This window comes from Papio anubis, chromosome 20 (assembly GCF_008728515.1).
Source record: "Papio anubis isolate 15944 chromosome 20, Panubis1.0, whole genome shotgun sequence".
Classification (NCBI taxonomy): Eukaryota; Metazoa; Chordata; class Mammalia; order Primates; family Cercopithecidae; genus Papio; species Papio anubis.
Window position 1 is genome coordinate 18,118,380 of NC_044995.1, and position 11,349 is coordinate 18,129,728.

Here is an 11,349-nt window from a genome sequence, read left to right on the forward strand (position 1 = left end):
GCCTGGCCAATATGGCAAAACCCCGTCTCTACTAAAAATACAAAAATTAGCCAGGCATGGTGGCGCATGCCTGTAATCCCAGCTACTCAGGAGGCTGAGGCAGGAGAATCACTTGAACCCGGGAGGCAGAGATTGCAGGGAGCTGAGATTGCACCATTGCACTCCAGTCTGGCAACAGAGACTGACTCCATCTCAAAAGAAAAAAAAAAAAAAAGGAAAACAGGAAAACCACTGCCATTGTAGGGAAAAAGCAGATTTAGTACCTTCTCAGAGTCTCCCTTTAAGTTAGCTTTTGGGGGGTACATTTGTGACACAGAAAGGATCCCCATTTAGAAGACCACTGGGTGTTCACTGGGATGCCTTAGGGTGCAGTAAACTCTCCTAGAGAGATACTGAAGTCCCTTTTAGTGTCCACGGATGATAAGGTCCATTGGGCGAAGCCCTTTGGGGCCCTCCAAGTACTGAAGGATAATAGAGCTCTCCATACAGATAGTAGGGTACCCAATTATATATCCTTGGGGACATTAGGACATCCCGGGAAAAAATGGGGTTCACTGGAGACATGATAGGATTCATCCATGTATTTATCAAGAATACAAGGAGTATTCTTACTCCACTTAGCATATATGGGGCTACTTTGGGGTACAATGGGGGTTTCTCAGGTTACTGTGGCTGCCAACTTAGGGGGTCCCAAGGCAGCCCCCAATCCCCACTCTGGGCCCCCTCGACTCACCCTCTCTTCTTGTTCTTCTCGGTGGTGGCGTCCTTCTCATTCTCAGCCCTGGCGGGCTGTGCCTCTCCCCCCGCCTGCGGGGTGCCCCCGGGGGCGCCCTCCTTCGCAGTCCCTTCTTTGCCGTTCTCGGCCTCGCCCCAGCCCCCAGCTGAGCGGCGCAGGTTTTCGTAGTCAGGGTCGGGTTCCGCCGCCCGGGCCTCGTCCTCGGCGGGGGGCTGCAGGCCGGGGGGTGCCAGCGGGGTGGCCCCTGCGGTGCAGCGGAAGTGCTGGTGGAACTGGACTGGGAGGCTCAGTCGCAGGAAGAGCATCTCCACCAGGCTGTTCTGGGAGCCCCAGGTGCGGTGAGTCAGACGCAGACACGGGGGCGTGTCCACAGTGCCGTCCACTCGGGCTACCTGGGGTGGCAGGGAATGGAGCACTGAGCTGGGCAGGTGGGCTAGGCCAGGCCGTTGGTCCCACACCTGGTCACCCACAGAGCCACCATTAGGCCACAGAGCACCCGTGTGGGAATTAGTCAAGGGCGCCCCCTCCTGCAGGCGGATGAAGCTCCCGGCCGGGTACACCGCTGGGCCCGGGGGTGCTTGCAGCCTTCTGCAGCCTTTCTTTGGGCATCGTGTACAGTGACAGCCCTGGACACACACTGGAATCAATTGGGGTAACTTCCAAAACCTACCTACATCCATCCAACCATCCATTCTGTCATTCTGTAACCCGGCAGCTCAACCTCAATGAATTTTTTTTTTTTTTTTTTTTTGAGATAGTCTTGCTCTGTAGCCCAGGCTGGAGTGCAGTAGCAGGATCTCCACTCACTGCAACCTCCACCTACAGGGTTCAAATGATTCTCTTGTCTCAGCCTCCTGAAAATTTGCCCCAAAACTGTGCGTACAAGATTCTTTGTTCTCAGACTTCTTTTTTTTTTTTTCTTGAGACAGAGTCTCACTCTGTTACCTAGGCTGGAGTGCAATTGTACGATCTTGGCTTACTGCAACTTCTGCCTCCTGGGTTCAAGCATGAGCCAACATGCCTGGCTAATTTTTGTATTTTTGGTAGAGACAGGGTTTCACCATGTTGCCTAGGCTGGTCTTGACCTCCTGAGCTCATGTGATCTGCCTGCCTCAGTCTCCCAAAGTGTTAGGATTACAGGCGTGAACCACCACCCCCAGCCAAGTTTCCCCTTTTTAAACCCTTGCTTTCCCCCACAGATTTGAAGTGGTTGCTTTGGATGGGAATCCAGTCACTTCTCCATGACTAGTTTTGGTGAATAAAGTCATTCTCTTTCTATCAGACCTTGATCTTGTTAACCAGACTCTGTAACTGATGAGCAACTGAACCTGTGTTCAGTTACAATTCCACGAATAGCGGCCGGGCGCAGTGGCTCATGCCTGTAATCCCAGCACTTTGGGAGGCTGAGGCGGGCTGATCACCTGAGGTCAGGAGTTTGAGACCAGCCTGGCCAACATGGTGAAACCTCGTCTCTACTAAAAATACAAAAAATTAGCCAGGCGTGCTGGCGCGTGCCTATAATTCCAGCTACTAAGGAGGCTGAGGCAAAAGAATCGCTTGAATCAGGGAGGTGGAGGTTGCGGGGAGCTGAGATCTTGCCACTGGCCTCCAGCCTGGGTGACAGAGTGAGACCCTGTCTCAAAAAACAAAAAACAAAAACAATGGACTCTCGAAAGTCTTCTAGAGACTCGGTAAACAGTGACAGCTGTTCTCTTTTGGGCCGGGCGCCGTGGCTCACACCTGTAATCTCAGCACTTCGGGAGGCCGAGGCAGGTGGATCACGAGGTCAGGAGATCGAGACCATCCTGGCTAACACGGTGAAACCCTGTCTGTACTAAAAAAATACAAAAAATTAGCTGGGTGTGGTGGCAGGCGTCTATAGTCCCAGCTACTCCGGAGGCTGAGGCAGGAGAATGGTGTGAACCCGGGAGGCGGAGCTTGCAGTGAGCCGAGTCTGGCAGTGACAGACTCCTAGTCTCAAAAAAAAAAAAAAAAGACAAAGGCCTCATGCCCCTCCTCAGGTTAACCTCTCCAAGGACCAGTTGCCAAGATGAACCTAGGTACTCCTTGCCAGCCACAATGAATTTGCCCCAAAACTATGCATACAAGATTCTTTGTTCTCAGATCTTTTTTTTTTTTTTTTTTTCTTGACTGAGTTTCTGCCTCTGTCACCCAGGCTGGAGTGCAATGGTGCAATCTTGGCTCACTGCAACCTCTGCCTCCTGGGTTCAAGCCATTCTCCTGCCTCAGCCTCCCGAGTAACTGGGATTATACGCGCCCGGCACCATGCCTGGTTAATTTTTTGTATTTTTAGAAGAGATGGGGTTTCACCATGTTGGCCAGGCTGGTGTCAAATTCTGACCCCAGTGATCCACCCACATCAGCCTCCCAGTGTTGGGATTACAGGCATGAGCCACCAGCCCCCGCTTCTGTTCTCAGACTCTATTTAGGGGTTTCTTTTCTATCCTCTTTCTCCCCTCTGTCTTATAAATCTGGTTTCTGCCTTCACTCTTTTTTCTTAGAGACAGGTCTTGCTCTTGTCACCTGGGCTGAATGTACTGTGCAAATTAATTTGTTCACTGCAGCCTCGGAACTTGAGCTCAACAATCCTCACACTTCTCAGCCTCCCAAGTGCTGGGACCACAGGCACATACTCACCATGCCTCGACACTTTGTTATTCTTGTGTAGAGACAGGGTTTCTATATGTTGCCCAGGCTGGTCTTTGAATTCTCAGGCTCAAGTGATCCTCCCACCCTGGCTCCTCCCAAAAGTGCTGAGATTATATGCGAGCCACCTGCATTCAAGCAGCTCTTTTGTTTCTTAGCTTAATAGCCTACTGACTGATCTCCCTCCTGTGATTTGCATTCAAAGTAACTAACAATGTCTCTGAGTTATTCTTTCATAGTAACCAATTTCCCAACTTAGCACACCACAGATCCGCTCTGCCTGTTCTTGAACTTTCTGTGAATGGAATCCCACAGCCTGTGCTGTCTTGTCTCTGGCTTGTTCTACTCGACATTATGTCTGAGATTCGTCCACATGGCTGTGTGTATTTCCATGTATTCATTCTCACTGCTGTGTAGCATGCTGTGCCTTGGGCTGGGGACATCTGGTAGTGGCAGGTGTCAGGAACTCCGCATCCACTCCGCAGTACTGCCCCGTCCCAGCCACCTCTAAGGTCCTTCTGACTGCACTCTCACCTCCTACAATCCACTGCCAATAGGGACCTTTCCAAAACTCAGACCTCAACTGGACGTTCCCATACTTAAAACTCGTTTTGCAGAGTCCTTTTGTTTTGTTTTTTTGTCTCCTTTTGTCTCGCTCTGTTGCCCAGCCTGGAGTGCAGTGATGCAATCTCAGCTCACTACAACCTCCACCTCCTGAGTTTTAAAAATTATTCATTAAAAAAAATTGTTTGTGAGATAGGGTCTTGCTCTGTCTCTTAGGCTGGAGTGCAGTGGTGTGAACACAGCTCACTGCAGCCTTTAACTTTTTTTTTTTTTTTTTTTTTTGAGATGGAGTTTGGCTCTCCTTGCCCAGGCTGGAGTGCAATGGCACGATCTTGGCTTACTGCAACCTCCGTCTCCCGTGTTCAAGCGAGTCTCCTGCCTTGGCTCCCTAAGTAGCTGGAATTACATGCATGTGCCACCACATCTGGCTAATTCACTGCAGCCTTGACCTCTTGGAATCAAGCAATTCTCCAGTCTCAGCCTTCTGAGTAGCCGGGGCTATGTGTGCATACTACACACCTGGCTAATTTTTTTATTTTTTGTAGAGATGGGGTATCCCTTTGTTCTCAGACTTCTTTTTCTCTTCTCTTTTTTTTTTTTCTTGAGACAGTCTCGCTCTGTCACCTAGGCTGGAGTGCAATCATGCGATCTTGGCTCACTGCAACTTCTGCCTCCTGGGTTCAAGCACGAGCCAACATGCCTGGCTAATTTTTGTATTTTTGGTAGAGACAGGGTTTCACCATGTTGCCTAGGCTGGTCTCGAACTCCAAAATCGTCGCTATGTTGCCAAGGCTGGTCTTGAACTCCTGGGCTCAAGGGATCCTCCCGCCTCAGCCCCCTTAAGTGCTGGGATTACAGGCATGAGCTACCGTGCCTAGACTTAATTTTTTTTTTTTATTTTTAGAGATGGAGTTTTGCTTGTTGCCCAGGCAGGGTTTCCCTTGTTTTATAGGTGAGGCACCTGGACCTCAGGAAGCTATGGTTTGCCAAAGTTGTACCCCGAGTCATACAGCCCGCGAGCCCATTACCCTGACACTTGCTTCCACGTGGTTTGTGTGCTAACATGGAGGGAAAATAGAAACTCAAGGAAGAGCACTGTGGAAAGAAGGAGCTTTGGAGGCAGACGAGAAGGCATTGAGGGGGCTCAGTCCTTACCTCATAGTGAGGGTGTTCAAGGGGCACTGGCTCAAACTGGGGCAGGCTTTTGCTGAACCAGGTGGTGACTGGGCGCTGCATGTTGATGGCAAATGGCTCGAAGCCTTCCTGGAGGCCACAGATGGCAAAGAACCGCAGGGAGCTCACGTCCTGGCCCAGGTTCAGGTGACCCACCTGGCCAGGTCCCAAGCTGCAGACGGGCAGGAAGCCTGGTGGGAGCGGATGGATGGGCAGGGGTGAGGGCAGGTGGGCAGGGCAGGGGGAGCCAAGGGGAGGAGGTAGGGCTGGGAGAGCTGGAGGCAGAAGGGCAGTGCAAGGTCGGGAAAGACAGAGGAAAATAAGAAAGGGCACGTGAAGGGGTCTCAGCACTCACCGTCCCCAATCTCAATCTCCCGGAAGGCTGTTTCGGAGCCCGAGTCAGACATGAGGACCTCGCCATTGAGGGTGAAGATAATGGTGTTCTCTGTGAGGTCGATCATACAGCCAACGACATCGCCCGGCTGCCAGGGGCGCCCAAATGGTTCACTACCCAAGTGCCAGCGCTGGCCCTGTGAGGAGGGCCAGAGAAGACATGGTGTGGGGAGACACACAGAGAAATGGAGAGATAAGGAAGCAGGGAGGGAGAGATATATGAAGACAGACATTCGAAGTGTCAGGTTCAGGGCATGTGGTATGGAAGAGGGGTCACCCCACAGTGTCTCCATCTTTCCTCACATTTGCAACCATGATCACAGGAATTTTTCTCCCCAGTCATCCCTTCTGCGTGGGTTCTCTGTTGTTGCCATGGCTGGCATTATGCAGACCACCAAAGTGGTAGTGGGGGGTTGGAAGCAGCAGTAAGCAGAGGGATGGAAAGGAAAAACGAACCTATCAGTGTCCCCCATACAGATCCATATATGCTTATATCTGTGCACAAAATAGATGAGTGGCTAAGGAGACAGATGGATGGATGAGAAGTTGAGTATATGACTGGACAGAAGAATGACTGGAAAGTTGAGAATCTACCTGGGTTGATGCAGAGAAAGAAGAAAGTCTAAGTAGGTGCAAGGATAGATAAATGGATGATGGACAGATGGAGGAAGGGAAGGATGGTTGTATAAATGGTTGTTGGATGGACAGACGGTTGTTGGATGGATGGATGGACAGTTGGCTGGAAGAATGGATGGATGGTTGGTTGGACAGATGAGGGATGAATGGATGATGGATGGATGGTTGAATGGATGGATGGATGCATGGTTGGCTGGTCAGTTGGATAGACGACAGATGGATGGATGGATGGATGGATGGATGGATGGATGAATGGATGATGGGACTATATGTGCATGCTACCTTGCCTGACTAATTTTTTTTATTTTTTGTAGAGATGGTGTCTCCCTATGTTGGCTGGATGAATGGATGGTTGGTTATCTGGATGGATGGATGGATGGATGGATGGATGGATGGTGGATGAATGGATGAAGTGGATGCTGGATGGATGGATGGATAGATGGATGGTGGATGGACTCCCTGCTAATTTTAAATTTTTTGCAGAGGTTTCAGGGTTACCAGGCTGGTCTCGAACTGGGCCTGCTGATCTCTTGCTCCTCAACCCTCCCAAAGTGCTGGGATTACAGGTGTGAGCCACCTCATCCAGCCCACTTTGAGTTTTCTTACTCTGATCCCAGGCCTCATCACCCCAAACCCCTGGGTTTGGAGTCCTTGACCTCTGAACTCAGGACCTGTAACTGCTCACCTATAATTTCAGGATCCCTTACTTACACAACCCCAACAACCTCCAGATTCTCACCTCTTACCATTGGCCCCTTACGCCTTATGTGGACATGTGACCTCTGCTCTCATTTTCCCTGATTCTGGGCGGATCCTGACCCTGGATCCTGGATTCACACCCTCTGTCTCTCTTGGAGTTCCTAACTCCTCAATCCTGGACATTCCCCTCTGACCACAGAGACCTGACCCTGTGACCTTTGCCCTAACTCAAGGCTCCTTTCTCTCTAACCTCAACTTCCCCACAAGATCCCTCAACCTCCCTAGCCCTTAGTACGGCATCCCCAGCCCCCAGTCCATCCCCAGACAGGACCTGGCCGCCCACACTCACGTCTTGGGGAGTTTTGTCTTCTTCAGGTTGTCCTCCGCCTTCTCATCCGCCATACCCACGTGGCAGCCCAGAGCCAGCAGAGTCCTGGGGGTGGGGGAGCCAGGGCAACAGGTCACACCCCTCGGAGCTCTCTGCTCCCATCTCCTCCCAAGGCCTCAGGGTCTCCAGCTCCCTCTGCCTCTGCTGCTTCAGTGTCTGGGATGCTCTGGCCCTGTCTCTCTTGATCCTGGCCTCAGGCTTCGTGACTTCCATCTTTCCCTGCATCTTTGTCTGTATAACTGACCATGTCTGTCTTTTCCTGTCTGCTGCTTTCTCATGTTTCTTTCTGCATCCCTCTCTCTTTCCATCCCTGCCTTTTCTTTCTCTCTCGTTCTGCCTCTGTCTCTTTCTTGCTCTCCGTTTGCATCTTTTTTTTGTTTTTTTTTTTTTTTTTTTTTTTTTTGTTTTTTTTTTTTTGAAACCAGTCTCTCTGTTTACATTTCAGGTGCAGTGATGTGATCTCAGTTCACAATCTCTCTGCCTCCCTGGGTTCCAGCGTTCTCACCTCGGCCTCAGTGCCACCAGAGTTACAGGGTAATGCACCACCATGCAATTCAAATATTTGTATTTTTAGTAGGGATATTATTGGTTTTCACCATGTTAGCCAGGCTGGTCTCAAGCCTCCTGACCTCAAGTGATCCCACCCACCTCGGCCTCCCAAAATGCTAGGATTACAGGTGTGAGCCACCGTGCCCGGCCACTCCCCGTTTGTTTCTATCTCACAATCCCTGTCCCCTCCATCCTTCTCTCTCTCAGTCTCTACCTCCTGCCCCGGCTCTCCATGCCTCCCTCTCTCACTGCACAGTGGCGGCCCCAGCCTCCCGATCCTCTGGGCCCTCACTTGAGCGTCTCCCCGGACATCTGCAGGTTGTAGTTCCTCTCGGGCTCTGGAAGGCTGTGGGAGATCCTAGGAACACAGGTGCAGCCTCTTGCTTGTTGTCATCCCGAGACCACAAGCCTTGGGGTCAACTCCTCAGCCTCCCCTTTCCTCCCCACTCTCCGCATGCCCAGACCGTGACCCCTGACCTCCAACCCTAGTTGTGCCACCCTCAGTCCAAGGACCCCCTGGTGCCCTGCGGTCCTTCCCTCCTCCCCGCCGGTGAGCCGTTCTCCCTCCTGGCACCACAAGTCTAGCCGGCCTCCTGCAGGCTGCAGGCAGCGCCTCACCGGGCCGTAGGTCCAGCCTTGCTCAATGCGGGTCAGTGCCCAGAGCTCGTGGATGTTCTCCGCCAGCTTCTCCCGAATGCGCTCCAGATGGGGTGGCAGGACGATCTAAGGGCACAGGGACGTTCTTGAGATCCCCAAGGTCCCTCTACCCTCTTCCATCATGACCCCTCTTCCCAAGGACACCTGTGAGCCCTGGAAGGCTCGTCCTGCTTTTCCCCTTTCCCATGCGTCCATGGCCCTGCTCCCCCCATCCCTCCCCTTGATTCCCAGGGTTGAGCACTCAGATGGGTGTCCTCAGGAGTGGGAATTATCAGGGCCCTTCATGGTGAGCATCCCGTCACAATCAAACGCTGGGAGGCTAAGGTGAGGGACAGGTGCCTGAGGTCAGAGGAGTTCAAGACCAGTCCTGGGCAACATGGTGAAACCCCTTCTCTTCTAAAATACAAATCCTAGAAACAATTTTTTTTTTTTTTTTGAGGCCAGTCTGCATCTGTCATGGGAGCTGGAGTGCAGTGGCGGGATCTCAGCCTCACTGGCTCCGCCTCAGTTCACCATCGATCTCTCAACCTCGTCTTTCAGGACCATCCCATCCTCCATTGGATTTTAATGAGGTTCCACGTCGATCCCTCGGGATCGATCCGTGATCCCGTCCCGGCCCGGCTTTCGGCTCCCTTGCTCAGCTCCATCGTCCACGTCCGGCCCTCAATTTTTTAAAAGGAGTGAGAGCGGTGGGGAAGTGCCCTAGAAGCTGGGAACCTCGTTGTTTAACAGATGGAGAAACCGAGCACAGAGAGGCAAAGGATTCTGTCAGGGCAAAATCGCAGTCTCAGGGAGTCCTCACCACTCCCCTCAAAGAAAAGGTGGCTCACACCTGTGATCCCAGAACTTTGAGAGGCCGAAGCAGGAGGATCGCTTGAGTCCAGGAGTTTGAGACCAGCCTAGGCAACATAGTGAGACCCCGTCTCTACTAAAAATTAAAAGTTAGCTGAGGTGATGACCCACGACTGTAGTCCCAGCTACTTGGGAGGCTGAGATGGGAGGGTCTCTTGAGCCCGGGGATTCAAGGCTGCAGTGAGGCATGTAGGGACATGCTTGGAGGGAAAGTGGGCCATGAGGGGCCTGGGATAGAAGATATGCCCAAAAAAATCATAGTGGATAGGACCACAGGCTTCAGAATCGGACCGCCTGGGTTCAGATCTGCTGTGTGAATTGCATAGATTACTTAGCGTTTCTGGGCTTTGCTTTCCTCAACTGTAATTTGGGGGCAATAACAGTCCTTTCTTTCTTTCTTTTTTTGAGCAGAGTCTCGCTCTGTCACCCAGGCTGGAGTGCAAAGGTGCAATCTCGGCTCACTGCAACCTCCACCTCCCGGGTTCAAGTGATTCTCCTGCCTCAGCCTCCTGAATAGCTGAGATTACAGGTGCACGCTTACCACTGGCTCATTTCCTTTTGTATTTCAGCAGAGATTTAAGATCTGACCCCGGATCTGTCACCTTTAGTTTCTCTCGAATAGTGGTTAATCGAAGCGGAGGTTTATATCGGTATTAGTTCATTGTCTTTACTTCAGTTTCTGACCCCGGTTTGAGATTCCCCGATCTTCAGTTCTTCTGGCGACGAATCTGATTAATTTTAGCGACCCGAATTCTTAGTAGAGACGAGTCTCTACTTGCGTTAAGTTTCAGGGCTGGTCCTGTAAACTCCTGGACTCAAGCGATCCTCCTGTCTCGCCTCTCAAAGTAATTGGGATCAAGGAAGGAGCTTACCTTTTTTCTTTTTTTGAGATAGAGTTCTTCTGTCAGCTTCTAGGCTGGAGTGCAGTGGCTTATCCTCGCTCACTGCAAGCTCCACCTCCTGGCCCACGCCCATTCTCCTGCCTCAGCCTCCCGAGTGCTGGGACTACAGGCGCCCGGGGCCACTTCAGCTAGTTTTTTAGATATTTTTAGTAGAGACGGGTTTCACCTCGTTAGCCAGGATGGTCTTGATCTCCTGACCTCGATCCATCTGCCCCCTCGGCCTCCCAAAGTGCTTGGGATTGTAGGCTTGAGCCACTGCTGCTTCCGCTGTGAGCCACCTTTTCTTTGAGGGCAGTGGTGAGGACTCCCTGAGACCGCGATTCTGCAATTGACAGAATCTCGCCTCCCTGGGTGCTGGGTTTCTCCATCTGTTAAACAACAACGCTCCCAGCTTCTCTAGGGTAGCTCCTTAACGCTCTTTACTCTTTTAAAATTGCTTAAATTTTAAATATTAAAACTTTTTTCTGTAAAGACGGGGTCTCACTTTGTTACCTGACTAGTCTCAAATTTCCTTTGCTTAGGGTAAGGAAATTTCATTTCTCGCTTCCCAAAATGTTGGTTGTTTTGTTTGTTTATTTGTTTGTTTTGAGATGGAGTCTCACTTGTTTTCAGGCTAGAGTGTGTGGTTGATCTTGGCTCTTCTTTGTAACCTCTGCCTCCCAGGTTCAAGTAATTCTCTTGGCCCCCAGCCTCCAGAGTAGCTGGGATTACAGGCACCCGCCACCATGCTAATTTTTGCTCTTTTGTCTTGTCTTTATTTTGAGATGGAGTCTCCACTCTGCTGCCCAGGCCGGAGTGCAGTGGCAATGATCCCCGGCCCACTGCAACCTCCCACTCTCCAGGTTCAAGGCGGATTCCTCCTGCCCCAGCCTCCTGAGTAGCCCGCTGAGGATTACAGGCACTCCAACACCTACCACGCTCTAGCTAATTTTTTGTATTTTAGTAGAGAGTGGCTCTACCATGCTGGCTATGGGCTGGTCTTGAACTCCTGACTCCTCAGGTGATCCTCCTGCCCCAGCCTCCCAGTGCTGGGATTACAGGCATAAGCCACTGTGCCTGGCCAACCAGTGCTGGGATTATAGGCGTGAACGATGGCACGCAGCCAGCACATGTAACTGAACGAAGCATACCAA

At 51.4% G+C, this 11,349-nt stretch overlaps 1 protein-coding gene across 1 annotated transcript in view; it reads right to left on the reverse strand.

Annotated features, from left to right (window-relative positions):
* The window catches only part of LOC101026547 (ryanodine receptor 1), a 168,585-nt gene that overhangs the window by 127,608 nt on the left and 29,628 nt on the right, over positions 1–11,349 (reverse strand). Inside the window, exons 21-27 of the mRNA XM_031659039.1 lie at positions 8,407–8,528; positions 8,098–8,163; positions 7,218–7,301; positions 5,990–6,051; positions 5,496–5,831; positions 5,123–5,331; positions 734–1,128 (exon numbers count right to left, since the gene is read on the reverse strand). Of these exons, the coding sequence (XP_031514899.1) occupies positions 734–1,128; positions 5,123–5,331; positions 5,496–5,831; positions 5,990–6,051; positions 7,218–7,301; positions 8,098–8,163; positions 8,407–8,528 (1,274 nt within the window). The remainder of the gene's footprint in view (positions 1–733; positions 1,129–5,122; positions 5,332–5,495; positions 5,832–5,989; positions 6,052–7,217; positions 7,302–8,097; positions 8,164–8,406; positions 8,529–11,349) is intronic.